This window comes from Pseudonaja textilis, chromosome 2, assembly GCF_049901715.1.
Source record: "Pseudonaja textilis isolate UNSWEBS1 chromosome 2, rPseTex1.2, whole genome shotgun sequence".
Lineage (NCBI taxonomy): Eukaryota > Metazoa > Chordata > Lepidosauria > Squamata > Elapidae > Pseudonaja > Pseudonaja textilis.
Window position 1 is genome coordinate 161,104,295 of NC_141991.1, and position 22,593 is coordinate 161,126,887.

A 22,593-nucleotide genomic window follows, 5' to 3' on the forward strand; every position below is an offset into this window, starting at 1 on the left:
AACACAGAGAAACCTGGCAAATGCTTCCTAGTGATTTTCCATAGATGAAGGTGTCTTGAATTTAGACCCTAATCCTAGCCTACTAGAAATGCTGACTGAATTTGTACCCGATTGTATAGTTTTATATAACACTTCCCTTGCACATTAATAGATCGAACGTTGCTTTCAGGTCATGGTATTTTAGTTCAGCAGCCCTATAAATCCATTAAATCAATACATAAATTCCCTGCTTATCACTCTGCATTGTACTGATGCTGTTTAATCGATCGATTTCTTACTTAAATGCATATCTTTTGGGATGGAGTGGGGGAAGTCAATCCTGATTCCTGGCAACTTGATGCCTTCAGCTTTCTCATTCTGCTGACTTAAGAAAATAACCGATAAGTCAATATTGTGTTGCATCCTTCGCATTAACATGAGGCATAATAATTTCTCTCAAATGAATCAAGAGTATGTGTTGTGGAATTCCCATTCATTTCACAATAAAGTTTTCAATAGGCTGCATCTACAGCCTGTCTGCCCACCATATTCTGATTTTAACAGCAACCAAAGGCCAGGAACATAGAGAAACCTGTTGCTTTACAATATGATGGCTGCTGTTGACTCCTTACATGCCTTAGGGTCCATTTCCTACCAGCATTTTTAACCTGCCTGCAAGATTCTTGTTTCTCCCGCAAAAGCTTCAACTGTGAGGTCATTGTGTTCTCATTCTAAAAGTGTTTGGTCTTGTTGGCCTTTGAAATGGGGTGTATTGGTGAGAAGTGGAGAAGCCTAACATGAAAGAAGCAAAATGCCACTCCTGAGATTCAGGACCTCACCATGGGCCTTTCTGGTGGGTGAGTGGCTGACTTACCTGTATGTCAGAAATTATCCAAACTACTGCTTTTCTGTCAAATTTGGCTTAATCCATAACTGCCATTGTACCTGCTAGTCTCAATATTTTACCCCATGGTCTCTAGCCAAACCGTTCTTGCTAATATGGAATGAAACATAAGTCCTGAGTACTGAATCCATTTCTTCTCATTGATTGGACCATTGCCACCTGATAAAGCTGGGGAGGATGTGGGATGGGAAGATAGATCTGAACCTGCATTGCTTCATTTTATAGTCTTCCATGTGCATATTAGGAAAAGATTTCCCCCTTTGCTTTTGCTTTATACATGGCAGAACATTATTTCTTCGCATTGCACTTGGAGGAAAAAAATGACTTATAGAAATATTTCACATTAACTGAATTTATGTCTGTTCTACTTTGGGATTTATATTGAATCAAAATATCAGAATACATGCTCGTTAAACAAACTGAAGAAACTCTTTTAAATGACTTTAAAATATCCAGACATGTTACATCTGTATTTGAACAATAGACCACCTTATATTTAAGTCTAGAAAAGCCTTCAAAAGAAGAAAGGAATATATCTTAGGGAAGCTGATATAGCTCTTTATTTCAAGGAAATCTAAAAGTGGTGTTATTCAATTTGCATAACAAAATACCAGATTTAGTTTGTTTTGGTTTTTAAGTACTGTAGCTTATGAATTCCCAATGATTTCTATGCACATTTATTCAGCATACACCCATTTTCTTCAAGAAAAATGGCACACAACAGAATTTACATGTCCTAATTCTTAACCATTTTTACTCTTACAAGGCCTTTTAGAATTGAGAAAGATCGCTTCTAAAGGAAACTTCAGGCTCCTAAGAAGTTTTGCTTCTCATCAGAATCCCAAGATCAATTCATCAGAGCCTGATGCATATGTAAACCCAAAATTAAACATTTCTTAGAATGGTAATTTGCCTTTGAGTTTCAGAATTTATCTCCGCTCAAAGCTTTGTCATAAATTCATTTCTATCTCCAAACTTTTATTTCAGCAGTATAGTTTGGAGGGAGAAATGGAATTCTTTTTATTATTGGAAGTCTAATCTTGTTACACTATTGGAAGTTATCAATTGACCAGTTTATTTTCTGCTCATCAGTTTTGTTGAAATATTGGAAGTTGATGCCAGTGCTCTTTAGAGTTTATTAATATTAATAAAATTGAGGTAGCGTTGCTCTTTCCTGTTTTCCCCCCCCCAATTAATATATTTCCTTTCTTGTGCTGTTTTTCCTTCAGGATTCCCAATCTTTTTGACACCAACAATCCAAAGTTCCTTGTCCTCAAACCCAGGCAGCCCACTCACGGACGATGAATATAAGGTCTTTTTTTCTTCCTTGAGTCCTACATGGAAGGCAAACCTGGTGTGTCAGATTCGCCGTAACAAAGGTTGCCATGATCCTAAAATAATAGAGCTGGATCAATTTGAGAATCATGGCCAGATCCCAGAGGGTATGTGGTACACATTTCAGATTTCTTCCGGCACCTTTTGTGATGAGAGTTGCTGGTATCACTCAATTTCCCATATATAATTTTTCATAACCTGTAGTTAAAAACTACATTTAACCCTGAAATATCTATTTGTATACTATAGTAATAATCTTCCACTTTTTAAATACAGTGATCCATCTTTTTCCCCAGTTCTGCACAGCGTGGGACACAAATTTTATTTGGTCAGCATTCCTTCCTCTTTGTTCATATCCACACTGAAGACATACTGTGACTTTACAGACCACCGATCTTTTATTTTGTTTTATTTTTTATTTTAAAATGAAAACCTAAAGCTTTGAGATTATCTTTATCATTTTGACATCTATGCTGATATCCATAGTTTTATCATAATTGAATAGTCTATATCTTTGTGTCTGTAAAGAATATAGTGAAGTGTCAACTAATTTAGTGTGCTCTGTTGGCTTGCATTTTATGCAGGCCTAGAACTCTTCACTTGCCAAGACGCTACCAGGCTGTGAATTAACAAGCATTAGGAAATCTTTCCATGAAAAGAAAATAACTTAGTAGCATCTCTCCCCCATTTCCCCATTAACCATGCATTTGTTTGTGTGTATGCGTCTATAGACAAAACTCCTCTTTAAAGGTAGAAGATGATAGCAAGGGAAGATGAATTGCTAAATGAGTGCAAAGGCCCCTCATGTGATTGTTCTGTTACAAGATGGCAGTAAATCTAAGTTCAAAAGCTTGAATCATTGTGACAGTGGCAGCGCGGGTACTAAACTTCATTCAACAGCTTTCCTAAGTGGAGTGGTAACAGTCAAATATTAACCAAAATAAGACAGTTATCAATCCCAGAGCAAGACAGCCTTGTGAACATTAATCCTCTATGGAATTGGCGGAAGAGAGGCTGAAGATTGATTGCTGGTGCTGTATCTGCCCTAGTTTCAGATAGAAATAAAATGCTAAAGCTGAGCAATAGTGCTGGGAAACAAGATACGCAGTAAGAAGGCTCTCCAATGAAAAAGGGATAGCTGAACAGTGTCAGGAAATAAGCAGGCAATTTTCTTTCACACTTAGAGGGCCTGAGGAAACCTCACATTAGAATTGAAATAATTTTTACTTCTCAAATCAGCCAGTAGAGGGGGCATTAGGCCCAGTGGGTTATATATAATTGGATTGACATTCATTTCTTTCCAATAGAGCACTTAGGAATTGCAGTTCTATAGGAAAGAATAAAGGTCCCATACAAAGGAAAGTTAGCCTCTGTACTAAACTCATTCCCAGTAGCTTGGCAGGATGACCATTGTGAGGAACTGTCTAGAACTCTTTTCTCAAATGTAAATAGATAAGACTTTTTAATCAATTTACATTCTTCCATGGATGCTACTTTCTTTAGATCTAACAACGACCCAGTTGAATCCCTAACACTAGGTGAGATATAAAGGCCCTGAGGAGAGGTGAAGGTGCTGTAAAAGAGCTGAAGATTTTTTTGCATGGAGGGGGAGGGGTTTCTTGGAAATTAGTGTAGGTATGTATCTCTATATACTTGTACTAGCAACAGCAGCAGCACTTCCAAAAGCGTGGTTCTTTTCTTTCTTTCTTTCTTTCTTTAAGAAAAAATTTATTACATACAATTTTTAAAAACATTGAACGTGTTGGATTTCTTTGACAAACATTTTTTGTCATTACATTGATGATATGATTCTTTTCTTGATGTCACATTCAAAATTAAAATATTGCCATAATAGGACAACGAAGGGCTACCAAAAGATGATCTGGGGAACAGTTGCATAAAATTAGCTTATGCTAATTTTACTTAGACACCCTAACTAATTTTTGAAATGTACCTGTTGAGGTTTGTTTTATTTATTTCTTACTTTGGAATTCAGGTTGCTGTTTGAAATACTGTACTGTACAATACCGTAATGCATGTTGGCGTTCTTAATATCTTGCATTTTGGAAGTAAAATGTAATGCTGTGTTAGAACATTTTATATTGTGAGACTTCTCATTGGTTTAAGGGACAAATTATGAAGTTTTCTCTTTCACAATGTATTGCACAGATTAAACGTTCACTGCCCATTGATGTTAATGAACATAGCTATTTTATTAGTATTGGTATGAGTTCATTCATTTCAAATTTGTCTCGTTGCTATCTTGAGAGAAAATTCGTTCTCTTCCACCTTCTGCTTCCAGGTCCTATCTGTACTGAACTTCCCCAAAGCCCACATTTTGAGACTTTTTGTGTTTTTGCACAGTTCCGATGCTTAAACCAGAAGTTCTACACCAAGGTATGAGCAAGTATATATCTTACAGCCATTTTACAGGGGTCAATCCTTTAGTAGATAGTGACTTGGCTGAAAAATCAAGAGAGTAAAGGGATGAGATTTAAAAGTGTCATCAAGGGAACCTATGATGGTGTGTGGGAAGGACCTTGGGAGACAGGAGAAAGACCAGCAACCTAGGCAACCATCTGATAAGAGGCAGCTCAGTTTGCAGATGGGGAAAAAGTTGGTAAGTGTGTCAGAAGGCTCTCTCCTCAGTTTTCCAGGGATAAAAAGAACAGAGGGAGAAATACTTTCAATCTTGCAAGATTCAGCTTAATGTAACCTTACAATAGGGATAGTGGTGATGCTCCTGGTTGTGCTTCATGACTGACTAACATGAAGGGCTAACATCAATCTTACAAGACTGAAAGTATTTCTCCTCTCCTTTTAGTGACCAGACAGTCCCTTCTGAAATGCTTCCCATTCTTTTCCCCCTCCTCCCCAAGGTCATTCCCACATACTATCGCATCACCTCATAACTTACTTTCTCATAAGGACCATTATTGCTTGATGATCAATCCAAAAGCATAGTCAGGCCCAAGAGACGAGTTAAGTAAGCATTCAGAGGGCACCAGCTAAAAATACAAGTATGAACGAAGACTGGGGGAAAAATGCCTAAAACAAACTGGGATGAAAACTGTAGTTAGCAGAATTTACCCATACGTGTTGCTAGGCAAAGTTTTAGTAATAATCAGCCTTCAGTGTGGAACTATGCTAAGAACAATAGTTTCTCTTCCTCCTCCTCCTTCTCTTCCTTCCTCTTCTTTGGAAAGCCAGAGGCCCTCTAACTAGGCCCTGGCCTAGAAAATGTTTCTTACCTTGAAGGAAGCAATGACCAAAGTTTTTTTCTTTTTGGACAACTTTCTGTTTTGGGGGAAATGGGCCATTTTAGATAAGGCATTAATACAAAGAGATAGGCCAGAATTCTCTGTCTAGGATTTCTTATTTTTTAATTTAAAATCTGTTAAGCTTACTTTAGGTCTTAAATCAGCTTTTCCAAACTGGGTGTCTCCTAGCGGTTTGGACCAACTTACATACAGATACCTAATTAGAAGGGCCACTGCTGAGAATTTAAGAATGAGAGTTGAAGTTCAAATATTTTTAAGGAAACATTGGGAAATTTATACTGTAATTGTTAGATTACATCTGGGGGGGGGGGGGATCCAGTAGGCTGCTGTCAGTTAGTTTAGTTAGTTCTCTTTAAATTATATTGGTGGATTCAATAAATAACAAATGCAAAGACCAGGGATTTTGTTTTTTAAAAAATGAACTATATTCTTTTTTGCAAATATTGCTGTCAAACAAATAAGTTGTTAAAAATATATGCAGGGGGAACATAACATCTTGAAGTTTCATTTGAGAAGCTTGGAATATTTGAACATCCTGACTGAAGGGCTTGCTATGATTTTGAAATGCACTCCCTCTTTGCATGTAAATATATCTCTACTTAGGAGACGAGATTCAACAGTCTTAATATTACTCCCCATTCCCTCCTTCCTTTATCTTATTATTTTGCCTCTTTTCTGTCCCTCTGCCTGGTGGAACTCTTCTTTAACAACAGGTAGACTTCCAGATTCTTTTGTTTAAAAGAGTCCTTACTTGTCTTTTGTGGTTGAGATCCTCATTGGATCTCTCTTTGTGCTCAAGGTACTGGTCTGTCCCACTGCTTCCTTTTTAAACAAAAGTCTTTGAGGGCTACCTCATAGCTGAATGCATACTACTGTAATCTTCTCAACTCACATCACAATAGTAAATTTATATGATGAGTATTTGTAGGATCTAGGGATTTCTGGTGGAAAGATTGTGGCATTAATAGTACCATGCCTTCATTGTTTCACAATAAGATTATTGCAATAGTCTCCTGGCAGGTGTTTGATTCCTCTTTCCATCTTCTAATCTTAGTCCAGAATAGTACCATTCAGATATTTTCCACTCTATGCTCATGTCTTATTATACCTCAGGGCTTTTCCCAGGAACCCAGCCCAATTTAAAGTCTATGCGCAGTCTAGGCTATCCACTTTCTTTCTTTCTGTCAAACACTGTTCTCTCTCTCTCTCTCTCTCTCTCTCACACACACACACACACACACACACTCACACACACACACACACACTCCACTCACACAGTGTTTAGCCAATCTGTATTGAACTTTGGAGATAACCCAGGGCTTTGCAATACTACTTGACATCATGGGGTGGGTGCTTGGCTGCTTTGAGAATCACCTAAACTCTCTTTCTGGAGCCAAACTCCTTACATACTCAATACTTTGAGGTTCTAAGAGTTTCACTCAGTATCTAAGAATCCCCTTTTGTCTTCTCACATTAGGAACATGGGACCATTGGTTGCCCTCTCGAGGAAACCCTCATTAAATATAACCAGAGATATCACAGAGATACTTCTATTAGATCAATCTTGGAGGTACCCCTGACTTTATTGATTCTGCTTCTCATTCTTCCACTCCCTCATTGCTTTTTTTCAGCATAACCATAGCCTCCCTCATACATCCAGATTATGCTTTCACTGTTCTTTTTAAGTAAATGTTTGGAACCTGACTATAATTAACTATTTGTTTCTCTACTAAAAATTCAACTAATTTGCATAAAGATATCCATTGCTATCTCTGCTTGAAGTTCAGCAATTGATTATCATATGTAGCTATAGAAAAGAAAGGACAAGGAAAAGGACATAGAAGATGAAGAGGAATGGGAAACAGGAAAAGGAAAGACCCTTAAGTCTTTTCTGAATCAGTACAATTGGAAATAAACATCTCGTCCATGATTTATCTATTCAGAGATGGTTAAATAAAGTAAGAAATAGGTTGACAGGATGGAAACCAGAGGCACAAAAAATGAACTAAGTGGATCTTCTCCCCTCCCCTTCACAGTGTCTAAAACCCTTAGAGTGTATTACTCTTCTCCATTCAACAGTTTCTCTTTCTAATTGTTTCACACCAATCCTCTATAGAGTCAAACCCCTTGAATGTCCTATTTCTTTTTTCTAACTGCCTTAACCCATGGCAAATTAAATGTTCACACCTCACACATTTCTTGACAGTTATGAGTCAGTGTTCCTCCAACTTCTGTGACTCTTTGTGGTTAGCTAAGAATATCTGAAATCTGGAGTTCAAACTGCATTAGTCTTCTTATTCTCTGCAAAATCTGATAAAGAATGGAAGGTGAAGGATTGAGAGAGCAAAAACTATCTAAGTGAATGGAAAGGTGTCTGTGTTCTTGAAAATGACATTGAGATGAAGTATAGATTCAAGTATCAGCATAGCTTCAATGTTTTTATTGTAATCATGGTGTCTGTGGTGAAAATAGCTTTCTTGGGATTATGAAAACTACTAGTACTAATATTCAGAACCCCCTGACCACAATTTCCCCAGTATCTAACTACCCTTACAATTCTGTTTGCCTCTTGTGTTCCTCTAATTACATCTGTCTTTCTATGTCTACTCCAGGGTAACAGTTTCCAAGTTTTGGGCTTTCAAGAATCAGATGTCTTTCTTATTATGAAAGTCCTGAGGTCTTTAAAAAGGATTTAAAGGCCTTTGTACTTACTCATTACTGGTTTAGAATAGTCCCTGGTTATCCCATTCTGCTCCATTCATGCTGACAGAAAGATAATGACTCGGTGTGTTAGGTAGGAATTACATCTGAAGTGTCACATTTGCCACTAGTCAGATTTATTTATTTGATTTGTCAATCGGTTACAAGATAATAGGTATAAGTATAAACATGAGTAAGAATACAGGAAATAGGTACAAATAAATGGGGACAATAGGACAGGGACAGTAGGCACATTTGTGCACTTACGCACGCCCTCTTAGGAATGGGGTGAGGTCAATAGTGGATAGTTTGAGGTTAAAGAAGTGGGGGTTAGAGGATGTAACAACAGAGTCAGGTAGTGCATTCCAGGCATTGACCACTCTGTTGCTGAAGTCATACTTTCTGCAATTGAGTTTGAAGTGGTTTACATTGAGTTTGTATCTGTTGTGTGCTCTTGTATTGTTGTGGTTGAAGCTGAAGTAGTCATTGACTGGTAGGACATTGTAGCAGATAATTTTGTGTGCTACGCTTAAGTCTAACCATAGGCAGCGTAGTTCAAGGTTGTCCAATCCCAAAATCTCAAGCCTGGTGATATAGGGTATTCTGTTGCAAACAGAGGAGTGTAGTACTCTTCTTGTGAAATACTTCTGCTCGATTGTATTAATGTCCGATATGCAGTGTGGATTCCAGACTGATGAGCTGTATTCAAGTATTGGTCTGGCAAAAGTTTTGCTCTAGTTAGTAATTCAATATTTCTGGAGGAGAAGCTTTTTTTTTTTAATAAAGTTTTATTTGGGTTTTCACACATACAAAATACAAGTAAAACATCTTTTTTGAAAATAGCATGGTCCCGGGTTGAACTTCTTTATACAGACACAAAACTCAATTTCATGCTCCTTTTTGTGCTCTATTACATATCTTATACTATTCTACATTTTCTATATAGTTTTCCCCTCTTTTAATTTTCTCAATTTTATTTTGATTATCGCATCTCAATTCAAATCATTATATTTATACTTTTGTCTGTTCTGTTTCAATTTCATATTATCTTTTCTCATTAAACAAATTTTCTCCTGTAGTTACTAATTGGAGAATGACATCTTTATATCTTTTAATTACATCCATTCAACTCTTATTTAAACTTCAATATATACCTTAAGGTTATGACCTTCAATATAATACATAATACATAACTTCCAATCAAATTCTGCTTGGTACATTCTTATAATACACCCTATATTCTTTAAAAAAAAAGATTATAAATATATGTAATTATAAACCCTCATTCCATTCCAATTCAGTTCTATCATTAATAATCATTAAAATCTTAACATCTTTAACACTTCTTTTCAATTAAATATCATACTTCATTAAAGACACATATAATCTCCATAATTAATTTTTCCCTTTTTTCTCTTCACATATGTTTTGTAAATCATTAAATATTCATTTTGTTACATTTATTTATTGACAAGCATTCCACTGAATTACGATAGCTATTTTATCAAACAGTTTAATCATACATTCTTTCATATTTTCTAAAATTATTTCTATTTCTAATATAACACCTAAGATTACTTGTTCATTAAAGATGGCTTCTTCTTTGTCACAATCTTCTTGTTCTGCAGGCATTTCTTGTTGTTTCTCATAATTCCAAATGTCGATTTCTAAAAACTGAAATACGAAGCCAAACGATCCTCTCCCTTCTTGTGCATCTTCTTCGTACTTTTTAAGTTCCATTTTCAGTTCTTCTAAAAATGGAGCCATTTTAAACAGTTTTAAACAACCACCCAATTGATTTTAGTCATTCAAATACAATAACCAAAAATCCAGAAATCATCAAGTAATCCAAATAGTCCCAAATTATTTCTTCTTATTTCTTTTTCCACTTTCTCTTCCTGGGGTTTTTGTTGCGATATTTCAGTTATAATGTGTCTTTTGGAAGTCTTGTTGAGATTTTGCTGTAAGTTCTTTTTAATTCCAGGTAGTCTCCTCCCTTCCAGATCCTGCCCTTTTATTCTTTTTCTCTCCTTTCCTGTTTTCAAAAGCTTTTGATTATCCAGAAATCTTTATTATCCCTTTGACTTTTTATTTTCAGCATTAAATGCCTATTGATGTCAAAGTGGATTTTTTTCCAATTTCTTGCTTAAGTCTCTTAGCTATCAGTAAAGGAAAAGGAGAAAAAAAAACCCAAATCTTTTCCCTTTTCTCTCTCCTTCGCAACTTAAAAATCTTCTTAGGGAACAATGTTATTGGTTTTTTTTTATGGTTTCAATTCCAGGGTACCTTATTTGTTGCTTTTGCTGTTTGACCCGGTCAACCAAAACTTTCTCTTCTTATCTTCCTCCTGCACATGCTTTTCCGGTCGAGTTCTTCTTTGTGGTGGCCATTTCTGACCACTGCTACAACCGCCTTCGGGAAAGGGAGTGATGGCCAGCTGGGGAGGAGAGATGTGGCTCTCCTCAACCCTGCAGGCAGTCTCCCCCCTCTTCACTACCTCTACAGGGTGGCTTAGCCCTGAAACCAGCCGGCTCGAGGCGCTCCAGCGGCGAGCACAGATCGAAGCCTCGCAGAAACGAGGTTTCGGTCTGTCACCGAAGAAGCTCAAACTGGAAGTCCAGAGGAGAAGCTTTGTAAGATTAGATTTACAACTCTTAATGCCTTTTTGGCAATACTGTTACAGTGAGCTCTGGCACTTAGGTCATTTGATATGAGAACTCCAAGGGACATGATTTACAGAAAGGACATAGTTTATGTTGTCATCCTAAACACAGATGTTGCCAAGTTCTAGAGACAGTTGAGGAGCTTTTACTGAGATTATTTTCCAGAGCAGATAGCTACATCCAATAATACAGGATTAATTGGAAGAAATCGAAGACATATCTGAAAATGGTCAAGGATCATGTTATTATCCAAGACCAAAGTCCCTTTATTGGAAATATCTATGCATCTCTTCTATCTAAGAGAGGGAGAAAGTTATTAAATACAATGGACTTATTGTATCCATTATATTAATGTTAATCAAAAAAATTTTCAAATTAAATTTTACATCAAATTTTGTACTGTATTTGTCCCACTATTACTCAGCTCTTTGTCTTGCCTAGGTCCCTTTTCAATCAACATGATATTCAACAGACATGTTTTGATTCTTTAAAAGTTGCATATTCCAGCTATATGCATTCACCTGAATTCTGAAAGCCTCAATAACTTGGGTTTAACTCACAGCAATTTCTCAGTTGCATTCCATTTGATGAATTGTGAGTAAAATTGGTAGAGAAAGTATATAAAACCAAGTAGAGATTTCTGGCTTATCAACATCTCTTTGAAAGAAATGGAGATCAGCTCTTCCTCATTCTTTCTTCTCTCTATTTTTTAATGTAGTTCAGAGCTCTTTTGTGGCCCTCCCCATTCCTAGTTCTTCTGGCTTTGTTCATCTGCTAAGGAAAGAATAGATATGCTGTTCATATTCTTTAAGGCTATGTGGAACTCAGGAAGCCTAATGACACAGACAGGTTACTTTATATAACAAGGGAATGCTTAGATCTTTTTAGAATAGTACAAAGTTATATAGTCTTTGTGTGCCACCTCCCTTTCGGCCAATGAGATGAGGGAAGCCTACCTCCGATGACAGGTGCTGGAAACAGCACAGGGAAATGACTTTTAGGTAGATGATAATGTATGTAGAGAAATAATAGCAACAAATAATGTAATTAGGCATCATTATTGGAGAGAATATCAAAAATAGACTATAAGTTAGGAGTTGAAGACATCTGTATTCTGGGAAGGAGTGGAAATGAGATTCTGTCTGTATACAGTAATTACATATCCCCAATTTTTCCCTCTTTTTACCTGGATAGCGGATCCTGTGTCCTAAGCTGCCACTCCTTGAAGAGACTGACCTTTTCCATACAGCCCCAAATGAGAATCATGCCTTAGCTCCTACTGAGGTTTCTCAACTAACCCTTGAAGACCGCCTCCGCTCCAATATTGACTCCATCTTGAAATACTCCTTTGCAGTCTCGGGACAGGAGCCCATGCTGAAGAAAAATTTCCATGTTTCACACAGTAATCTGGAAGACCAAAAGCTCCCTGAATGGTCAACTGGCTTAAATGCTGAGATGAGCACTTTTCCTCCTGAAGCGTTCACCTTAATTCTCAAGAATGCTGAAGTCCCAGAAGAGGTCACAAACCAGCATCTCTTTGAAGACATCCACCATCTGATTGGTGAAGCATTGTCAGTGGAAAAGAACCTGAAGGAAAAGAGCACGAAAGAGAAGAAAGACAAAAATCTAGGTCTGAATAGTGGAAAAGACATCTCAGGAAGGTAATGGTCAAATCCAGCTTGAAAATAAAATATATATAGCTCTGCTATTTCATTTGAAAGAGATATGACATGCTTGTGCTAATCTGCTTTATCAATATGCTGAAATGTATCTTTGGCTTAATATGAAATGGCTCCACTATTTTTACTGCAGTGCCTTTACAGAAAGAATAATCGGATATGGAACTGAGCTTTGGTTGCTTAATTGCCAGTTTCCTTGTATTTCCTCTTCCCTCCAAAGTGAGAGAAGAGCTAGTCAGTTCTTCCCTTTTTGAAGCCTAGTAGCTGTGCAATCATGGAAATATTTCTCTCTCCTTTCTAAAACCATTCTCATTTGGTGTCTTCCAATTTTTTTAAAAAAATCATTTTTTAAAAAAAATATTTTGGGACATGGGGTGTGGGAGAATGGGGAGGCAGACCAAATTAGTGAAGTCTAGGTACAGACCCAAAGTCAGACTGGCATTATTCCCACTGCAATGCTCTGGTTGTTGGCTTCTGACCTGCTCAAGGGGGGACAGTAGCAAAGCCAGGCCAGAAAGGTCAACACTTTGGCCATAACCTATGGCAGTCACAAATCAGGAAAACACCAGGTGACTCTGACTCACAGAATATATGCCCTACAGGCAGAACACAGATTGGCAACTTGAATAGCAAAGTTTACTCTGGCATTATTTTGTGTTGATTCAAATGTAGGTGAGCAGCTAGGGGAAATGTTTTAGAAAGAGTGACTCTGACCTAGACAAACAGGTAAGGAGTAGTTACAAAAAGAAGATATGCTTAAAAGTTATCATTTGCTCTTAAAAGAGTAGGTTTGAGGGGAGTGACTTGATGCATCAGGTCCCTGCAAAGCACTATCATTCCCTTTTTATGGCCTTCAGACCTTGACTCCCAACTATGCAATTTAAAAGTAAAGCTATAATTGAAGCCATAAAATAAACTTGATCGTGTTGAAAGAATGAAGTAACTTTTAGTCCTGTCCATGTTTAACACTAGCCAAAGACTAAGTATGACCACTGGCTATCTAAGTGTTTGTCATCTTTGAATTAAGGGATGACAGCCATGTGCTGAAAATCATCTGTGTGGTATGAAGAGGACCTTGGAATGGAAAAAGTCTATGGTGCCATCATGATCATGCATTGCCAATGGATCTTTTTTACAGCTCCTCTTCATAAGATATAGTGGGGGGAAAATCTCACCTAAAAGAATTGAGCAAAAGCAGTTGCTCAAAGCTCTGTTCCTTTATTAGATTAACAAAAATGTACAGAGACCACCAGGGTCATAGTAAGCAAAGCCAGGAACACTCATGTCTCACAATAATCCAAATAATAATCCAAATAATAATCCAAATAATAATCCAAATAATAATCCAAATAATAATGAGGTTGCATCTTTGGAATCAGGAGGGCCTCTCTTGTTGAAAGAGAAATCATAACACATGGGCATTAGCTTATCAAAGGCACAGATGACTGTAAATTACTCTTTCAAGTTATTGTAACAATGCAACTCTTCCTTTTTCTAAACATAGGGAAGCCTGAGTTCATTATCTTTATCTTTGAGTTAATCAACATAACTGAAGGAGAACTGACCTACATATCAAAGCCTTTCTAGACACAGTGAGGATATTATAAAGTAAAAAATGTGGGCGTTGCAAGAGTCATGACCTTGCTATGTATGAGGTGAGAAGGTGCAAAGCAAGCAATTTCATATAGTGTTGCCAATTACCACAGCCTTCACAGTTCTATGCAATTCACAGTTTATTGGGTATATCCTCTAGAATTGCTACATATTTTATTCATCCAATTCATCCCATTCTTAATTCTCCAATACTACAACTCTTATTTAATCCCTCCCCCCAAAATTAAAATGCTACCATGTTTCTCACAAAATAAGGCCGGGCCTTATTTTTTTTGGAGCCCCGAAAAAACGGCTAGGATGTCTTTTCAGGGGTGAATTAATTTCTCTCCACACACCCCGCACACCAGCGCCGTCTCCAACAACAGCGTCTGAGTTGCTCCTGCTTTTCCCCTGTCCCCGTAACAACAGGAAAAAAAACCATTTTGAGGTACCTGGGAGCTCCACGTGCTGCATTTTGGTTTAATCCTGAGCGGCTGGGTGGGTGTGAGAAGAGCCGAGCGAGCGTCTCTGCTGCTGCTACTCTTGGTGCTCCAGCCTCGGGCTCTGCAAGTTTGCAAAAGTCCCGGTGCGCAGCCCGTTCCTGCATTCAAAGTGCCCAGGCCAAGCTGCAGCTGTCCCTCTCTCGCCAGCGCCGTCTCCAAAAACAGCGGCAGCAGCGGCGGGAACCGTGGAAGCGTTTCAACTGCTTCTCAGGTGGGGGAGCCGCCTCCGTAACTTCCACGCCGCCTCCGTAACTTCCACGGAACTCCAAGTTCCCCCCCCACCCCCCACCCCCAATTTCACATGTTTTACACTAGGCCTAAATTTGGGGGGGGAGGGGCTTAATTTCATTTTATGCCTAGAAAACATGCTGGGTCTTCCTATGGGGTGGGGCTTATTGTTGGAGAAACACGGTAGTAGTATATAAGCATGACCTAGACACTGCACTTAACTTGGATCTTGTCCATAGATTCAAATGACAACATCTCAAGTCAACTTTGGAAGGGCAATAGGTTATGGCATGAGTATCAAGCTCATGACGTCACATTGCTATCACATTACATTTCACAATGTTTTCTCCCTTCACATAGCTGGGGTGGGTGTGGCCTGAGTGTGATGCATCCAGCCCACAGGCCGCCAGTTTGACGCCCCTGAGTTGGGGGAAACCTATTCAAGGATGAAAGCATATTGATACCAGAAAAAAACACAGAATTAAGAATGTGGGATGCACAAAGAACCCAGGAGGGCAGGCATTCTCTAGGAGAGTATACAGCCACAGAAACCCGTTATGTCACAAAATGGCAATCACATGACCCAGGGGCGCTGCAACCATGGTAAATAGATGCCGATTGTCAAGCATCCAAATTCTGATCATGTGATCATGGGGATGCTATGGGTGTCGTAAATGTGAGGAGTAATTGTAAGTCACGCTCTTCAGTGCCATTGTAACTTTGAATGGTCACTAAACAAATGGTTGGAAGACAATGACTACATTTAGTTGTTTGACAAAAGCAATTATATAAATTCCTCCATGTTTTTCAATAATGTTTCCACTTGAATGGGCATTTGGCTCTTTTAGCCAATAATCAGGGTCCTCTCAGTATTCTGTCATACAGGATTTGGCTGTACCCCAGGCATGAGGTACCAATAAGTGCTGTAGTACTGATGAAGGCATATAGAAAAAAGATCATGGGCATCTTTCACAATGGTATATATAAGGTCTTGTTTACATCTGGATAAATGTTAGAGTTTGAGGTAGAGGCATAACCTAAATCATGTAAGTTATTGTTCTTGGTCCTACTTAGCAATGAAGTCACTATAACCATTTCTTCGTAGACCTTTCCCTGATAAGCTGCAGAAATATTTATTTATATTCATTTATTAAATTTCTGTGAATGAAAATGAAAAAAAATGATTATTGATCCACTGATAATTGTGCCTTTGTTATTCAGATTCTGTGACTGGCACTTCTCTGGATTATATTTGAGCAGTATTGCAAAGATAATTCAATTTTTACAATCCCTCTCTACACACTCCAGCTATTCTAAAGATTGGATACCCACCAGTGGTGGGATTCAAAAAAAATTTACTACCAGTTCTGTGGATGTGGCTTGGTGGGCGTGGCAGGGGGAGGATACTGTAAAATCTCCAATCAGAGGTGGTAGTTGCTGATTCTCTGAACTACTCAAAATTTCCGCTACCGGTTCTCCAGAACTGGTCAGAACCTGCTGAATACCACCTCTGATACCCACTGGGGGAAACAAGCGGGCACCAATGGTGGTGAGGGAAGAAAAAAACTCCATTATTCTGGTGGGACACTGGATGAAGCCCTTTATCGGTAACTATTTATAGTGCATTGAGAAAGTATTTAGAACCTCTTCACTTTTGTCAATTTTGGTATGCTGCAGCCTGATTCTACAGTTGTTAAAATTCTTTTTTTTCCTCAGTAATCTATACTCTACTTTAGCACTTTTGTCTTAAAACAGAGTTATATTCCTAGCTACACATCAAACAGGAACTATTCTCTAAAACACTAGCATTACATTTGCCCGATGGGCGGGTGAGGAGAGAGCAATAAAATTAAAACCGTCTTTCTTATTATTCCTCCATTATCTTGCTTCTTTTTCTCTTGCTATACCAGTCTTTTAGCTATTGACAAGGATGAGGCTCTGGTGATTCTCTGCTATGCAGTTCTTCAGGACATTTGCATATCCTCAGCTATTAGCAGGGCCTGGAAAGAAATAGAAAGAAAAATCTTTGGCTCTGAGGATTTGGTAAGATTCACTGCTGATTACCTGAGATATCTTCCCTTCCCTCCAGTAGAATTCAGCACTTGGCAGACATCTCCAGCTCCCAACTAAATGCTTATGCCACAACATTTATACTGTTAAAATATTTGGGGATTTGGAGAAAAGATTCCTGACTAATTCACCCCAACAATGATTTGCCACATATTTAGGGGAGTAAGGCCTAAAGATTATTGCCAGAATTTGAGCTTTGTTTTGATCTTGTTCCCTGGTCACTAGGTGTGTGATAACCTTGGCCGACATCATGCAGATCTATGTCCTGAATGTGCATTCTGCTCTCTAAAAACAGAGCAGTGTCAAGGAGCCTCCAATCTGAAACGTACCCACTGTAGTGATGGCATCTTCACAAACTACATTAACCCTGGGATTCTGGCTCAGCATCGGGCTATGAGCCTCGAGGTAAATAAAGGTTAGATTGATAAGATATTGGAGAATCTTGCCTGTTTTACTATAGCTATATTTCAGTGTAGTCAATCTTCTATTTTCCCATTCTTATTGTTAGAGCTCCCCAAACCTGCAAGAATTTTATGGATTTGAAACTTATGGTGGCATGCGGACAGAGTACTGGTGTGGTCGATTGGCTGCTCATGGCTGTGATGATTATCGTGTGGCTCTTTGGCTGCAGTCAGAATATTCTTTCTTTCATGGAGGAGATTTCCCAGAAAAGGTGAGCGTTCACGAGATAGCATTTTTTAGCACTTGGTTGGTTGCTCCTCTCATGTTTCCCACTTCTGTCTCATTTCATTCTTCTTAGATTTGTGACTCAACAGGAGTTCAACATCCAACGTATTGTGCATTCAAGAGCAATCAGTGCATGGAATACACCATCCGAAACAAGAAGGTGAGGACTGTCATCTTTTTATTCTGGATTTCCACAGGCCATCAGTGAGCCTTTCTAAAAGAGGCCAGCTTTCTCATTTCTAATACAGATTTTATGCAATTTCTGCATTGTCCTATACCATTCCTACGGAATGTTTTTTTACTAGCCACGTTGAGAAGAAGAGGAAAACATGGCACCTTTTCACTAGTCATAAAAAGCTGAAAATCCCTGTCTTTGAAAAGTATCTTATTGTATGCTTACAATTCAGCAAAACTCTTTGTAACTTCCTTTCAGTGCTAGGTTCTTTCTTTCTCCTACTCTTAAATAAAGATAAATTATTTATTGCTTGTTAACTAGGAACTAAAGTAGAATAGAAATGATTTGTAATGAGTTATTTTCCCTCCAGGGTTGGATAGACTTAATTATTGCTTTCCTTTTAACAGACAAAATAACTCTGTATGAAACTTCATTAGTTCATTCAAGACAAATGGGCAACTCTTGGTCACTTGTAATTTTCTTAATGAACTCATGTGGTCGTTTCTTCAGCCATCATTGATTCTCCATGTTTGCTGATTTGGGTACAGCTAATATCGTAGTTTAAATTGGAATTGAGTTTCACTAATATTAAAATGGATTTTCACTTTAAGCCTATTTTGCCATATTCTGCCTTTCTCTATGTCTATAGAATAGAGAAAAAGGTTTCTCATACCTAACTTGAGATATAATTTTGATAGATTATGTGCCATCAAGTTATTTTCACTACTAGCAACCGTACATATTTTCTGATGGTTTGCTATTTCATACCTGGTCTTTAGGTATTTCAACAGTGCTGTCATCACTTGACTGAGTCCATATATCTTAGAGTTGATTGTCCTCTTTCCTTCCATTTTTTCCAGAATTACAGCCTTTTTCCAAAGAGCCAGGTCTTTACATAATGTGTGAAAATATACTTATTCTGACTTTAAAGTCTTTTCCAAAGAGGTGCACAAATGGAAAAAGTAAAACATTGCATGGTAATTAAAAATATACGCTATGTTCAAGAAATAAAACACCCATGAATGAAATCAAATATAAAAGCCAGCAAGTCCCGGTATCATAAAGTCAGATTAAGAGAGTATTAAAAGAGGGTGGGAATCATTTGAAGCACTATTGCAGAACTTGTGAGTAATCCAGAAATTTGCTGTTCTGGAAAAAAAAAGCATAGGGATTATGATGTTTGACAATGCAATAGCTCTGATTTTCAATATCTGATATTGTTCCATATAGGAAAGGCTGATATTTGGACAAAATACAGTGGTACCTTAGTACTCAACTACTTTGAAAATCATCAAATTTGGTACTCAAGGCATTTTGACGTGAAAATTTTGTCCCAGTACATATCGTTTGTTTGGTGCTTAACACACAAGCTAGAACTGCCTTGTCTGCTGCCTTGTGACTCACTATATTATATTTTAGGGGGGGAAATTGTTTGATACGCATCATTTCTGGTACTCAATGCACCTCCCAGAACCAATTAATGATGAATACCAAAGTACTCGTGTAAATGTCAAGGAAGACAAGCAGGAGTGCAGTTTTTAAAAAAATGCCATGTTGGTTGAAAAAAAATTCTTGGATTTAAGCATGAAAACTGAGCTAAATTCATTCCAGACTTAATAATGTGAAAACAGTAAGAAGGTATTTGAGAATCAATAAATATATATAAAAAATAAAATCGGTCAGCTTGGACTTCTACTAACTTAAAACTAATCCTTGTAAGATTCACATAAAGAATGCATCAGTAGATACCACTAGAGTGAAAGCACCGCCAGCATTCAAAAGTGACCAAACCATCAGCCAGAAAGCATAGGAACTGAGAAGTGGTCTGTGGTCACCACCTGCAGAACCACTCCTTTATTGGGGATGTCTTGCTAACTGCCTCTGTTTTCCACCTGTTGTCTATTCCATTTGCGCAACAGCATGTAAAATTGATTGTCAATCAGTGTTGCTACCTAAGTGGACAGTTTGATTTCACAGAAGTGTGATTGACTTGGAGTTACATTTTGTTGTTTAAGTGTTCCCTTTATTTTTTTGAGCAGTGTATATATACATACATACACATACATACATTATAACTTGATTTTCAAATATTTATTTAATAGCTGTTCTCCTTCCAATGGGAAATTTCTTTCACTTAAATATTTCTGGTTGGCACAAACAGATTCAGGCTCTCCAGTTCTTTGACTGTTCCCATCCAAGACGTCTGGGCGACCTATGAGTCTGACTCAATCAAAACGAAGTCTTCCTTGTAGTCTGTATCTCCAACATCATATAGGCACTAAAAATACTTTATTTGAACATCTTCATTAAGACTTGGCTGACTTTCTGCCCCCAATACTGTTGTATGTGTTTGAAAAATGGATAGTTGGGATTTTGCAAAACAAAATATTCGTCTCTACCACCTGCTATTTTTCCAAGAATGCCTGGTTTGGGTAGTTGGCCTACAATACTCATGTTTTGTATATGTAATGTATTCATTTCCCCTAGTTTGTTTGTTTATCTCCTCCTCTCCCTTCTTCCTTCCCTTCTGCTTCCTTTTTGAAAGGGTGTAGATTATATACAAAAGCAGCATTTTAAAGAGAAATTTGTTATTTTGCCTTCTGGGCATTTATTTCTCATCATCAGTGGTTAGGTTAACATTGTACTAAACTTCAATGTAGTTTCTCAGATTTGGGCACAAGCTTCTTAGGCAAGTCAGGAATTGGGGTTTGGGAGTTATAATTAATAACTAGCTCAGTATATGCACCCTTGTAACTTGTTTAACAATTTGGATTTAGTATGAGGCACAAACTAAGCAGCAGTATGTTTTTGGCAAAATTACTTGTTTTTTATTTTAAAATTTGCCTTTTGGGAAACTGGACTTTTTATTAATTGTCAAACCTTCTGACAATTTTGCAAGAATACTGACAATATGTCTTCAAATTCCTAATGTACCTGTGGCCAAAATAAGGGGAAGACTCTCTGTTTAAAAAACAGGGAAAGAAGTACAGAATAACACAGCAATTTTTCTTTTATTCACTGCTGAGTCTTTTAGGCTTTCTGAAACATATTTCCAAACAATCATTTACTGTGGTCCTCAATGGCACTTTTCCCAGTTCTTTTTTTTAATCAGAATTTCCAGTTTCTGAAATTGCCCTTTATTTGTGTCCCCATCTTGTTCATCTTGATGGGGCCATTACAGATTTCTTTGTACCTCTAGGAAAAGTATCACTTTGAAGATATAGCGATTTTGCAGGACAGATGGATTCATCACTAACTCTCTTTTTTTTCTAAATTCTTTCTATCTCCACCCTCAGGTATTGCGGATTGGCTGCCTAAAAGATCAGATGTATCGCGAGCTAAGCAGGGAGGAAGGGGAAGTTGAAGTGTTGCTATGGAGCCAGAAATTCTTGAATTTTACCGAAGGGTGAATGAAAGAACAGAATAAAGTAGTTTTCTTAAAAAGGGCCAAAAGAGACTTATGCACAAACATATATACATATATAAATAGCCACTGTTTGACGACTCTCAGTTTAAAAATGTTTAAATATATAATTTCTGTATTTAAGTACTACAGTGGTACCATTTTATTTCACTCTGGAAGCTGCTCCTACTAAATCCATCTCATAAGTGTTGTCCTGTTAATGTTTCTCAACAAAGATTTTTACCAAATCTTCCTGGTTGGGTCAGGGTTAGAGCAAATAGAAGATTGAAACTTGGATGTCAGAAGGATGAAGGATAAAAAGCATGAACGAGCAAATAAAGTGAAAGTAAGAAATATGTATCTGTAAAGAGATAGGAGGAAAACATAACAGATCTCCATGACGGTCATTTGAACTTATGAATGGAAGTGAAGATACAGATTTAATTATAAATAAAAGGAATAAACTGTATGTCTGAAAGTACGAATTGATGTCATTTTGGTATGGGTAAATGAAAAAATGTGTATGTTGATGCTGCTGCACATTATACTCCTGTAAATAATGATAATGAAAGAACTAGAGATGAATTTGGTAGGACTGTACATTATTCAGAAGGAATGTGTCCTAGAAAAATAGGATTGTGTTAAGTGACTTAAATGTACATGAAAGAATTTTAAAAAGTACTGTGAAAATTTTCATGAAAATAAGTACAAGATACTTGTTGAAAAGTATTAGAAGATAACCTACCAACAGAATAAATGAAATGAGGACATAAGGAAAAATGTGAAAACTGGTTGAAACAGAGGAAAAAGAATTATGTTAGCAAGTGTCTTAGAAGTGAGTAACATGGTAACTATGATTTTTTTAAAAAGTTTGGTGGAATAGTAATGTGAAAGAAGTTATGGATGACAAAATGTATGTAAGAAAATAATTGCAAAATAATTAAAATGAAAAATTATCTAACAGGTAATGAGATTGTATGACAGCACATCATACAGGATTTGAAACACTTGGAATATTGCATCCATTTCTGATCGCCATGATACAAAAAAGATGTTGAGACTCTAGAAAGAGTGCAGAGAAGAGCAACAAAGATGATTAGGGGACTGGAGGATAAAATACCTGACAAACTGTTGCAGGAATTGGGTATGTCTAGTTTAATGGCAAGAAGAACTAAGGGTAACCTGATAGCCGTCTTCCAATATTTGAGAGGCTGTCACAAAGAAGAGGGAGACAACCTATTCTCCAATACACCTCAGGGCCAGACAAGAAATAACAAATGGAAGCTTACCAAAGAAAAGTCCAACCTAGAACTCAGGAGAAATTGCCTTGACAGTGAGAGCAATTAATCAGTGGAATGGCTTGCCTTCAGAAAACCTCACTGGAGGCTTTTAA

The 22,593-nt window shown here is 37.5% G+C and overlaps 1 protein-coding gene across 1 annotated transcript; it reads left to right on the forward strand.

Annotated features, from left to right (window-relative positions):
- Window positions 1-819: 819 nt before the first annotated feature.
- On the forward strand, window positions 820-21,570 carry ACRBP (acrosin binding protein). The gene is made up of 9 exons (XM_026713231.2): window positions 820-832; window positions 2,113-2,325; window positions 4,521-4,615; window positions 12,057-12,523; window positions 16,776-16,908; window positions 17,161-17,340; window positions 17,444-17,608; window positions 17,696-17,782; window positions 21,094-21,570. The coding sequence occupies exons 1-9, from the start codon at window positions 820-822 to the stop codon at window positions 21,205-21,207; spliced, it is 1,467 nt and encodes a 488-aa protein (XP_026569016.1). The 3' UTR covers window positions 21,208-21,570.
- Window positions 21,571-22,593: the final 1,023 nt, after the last annotated feature.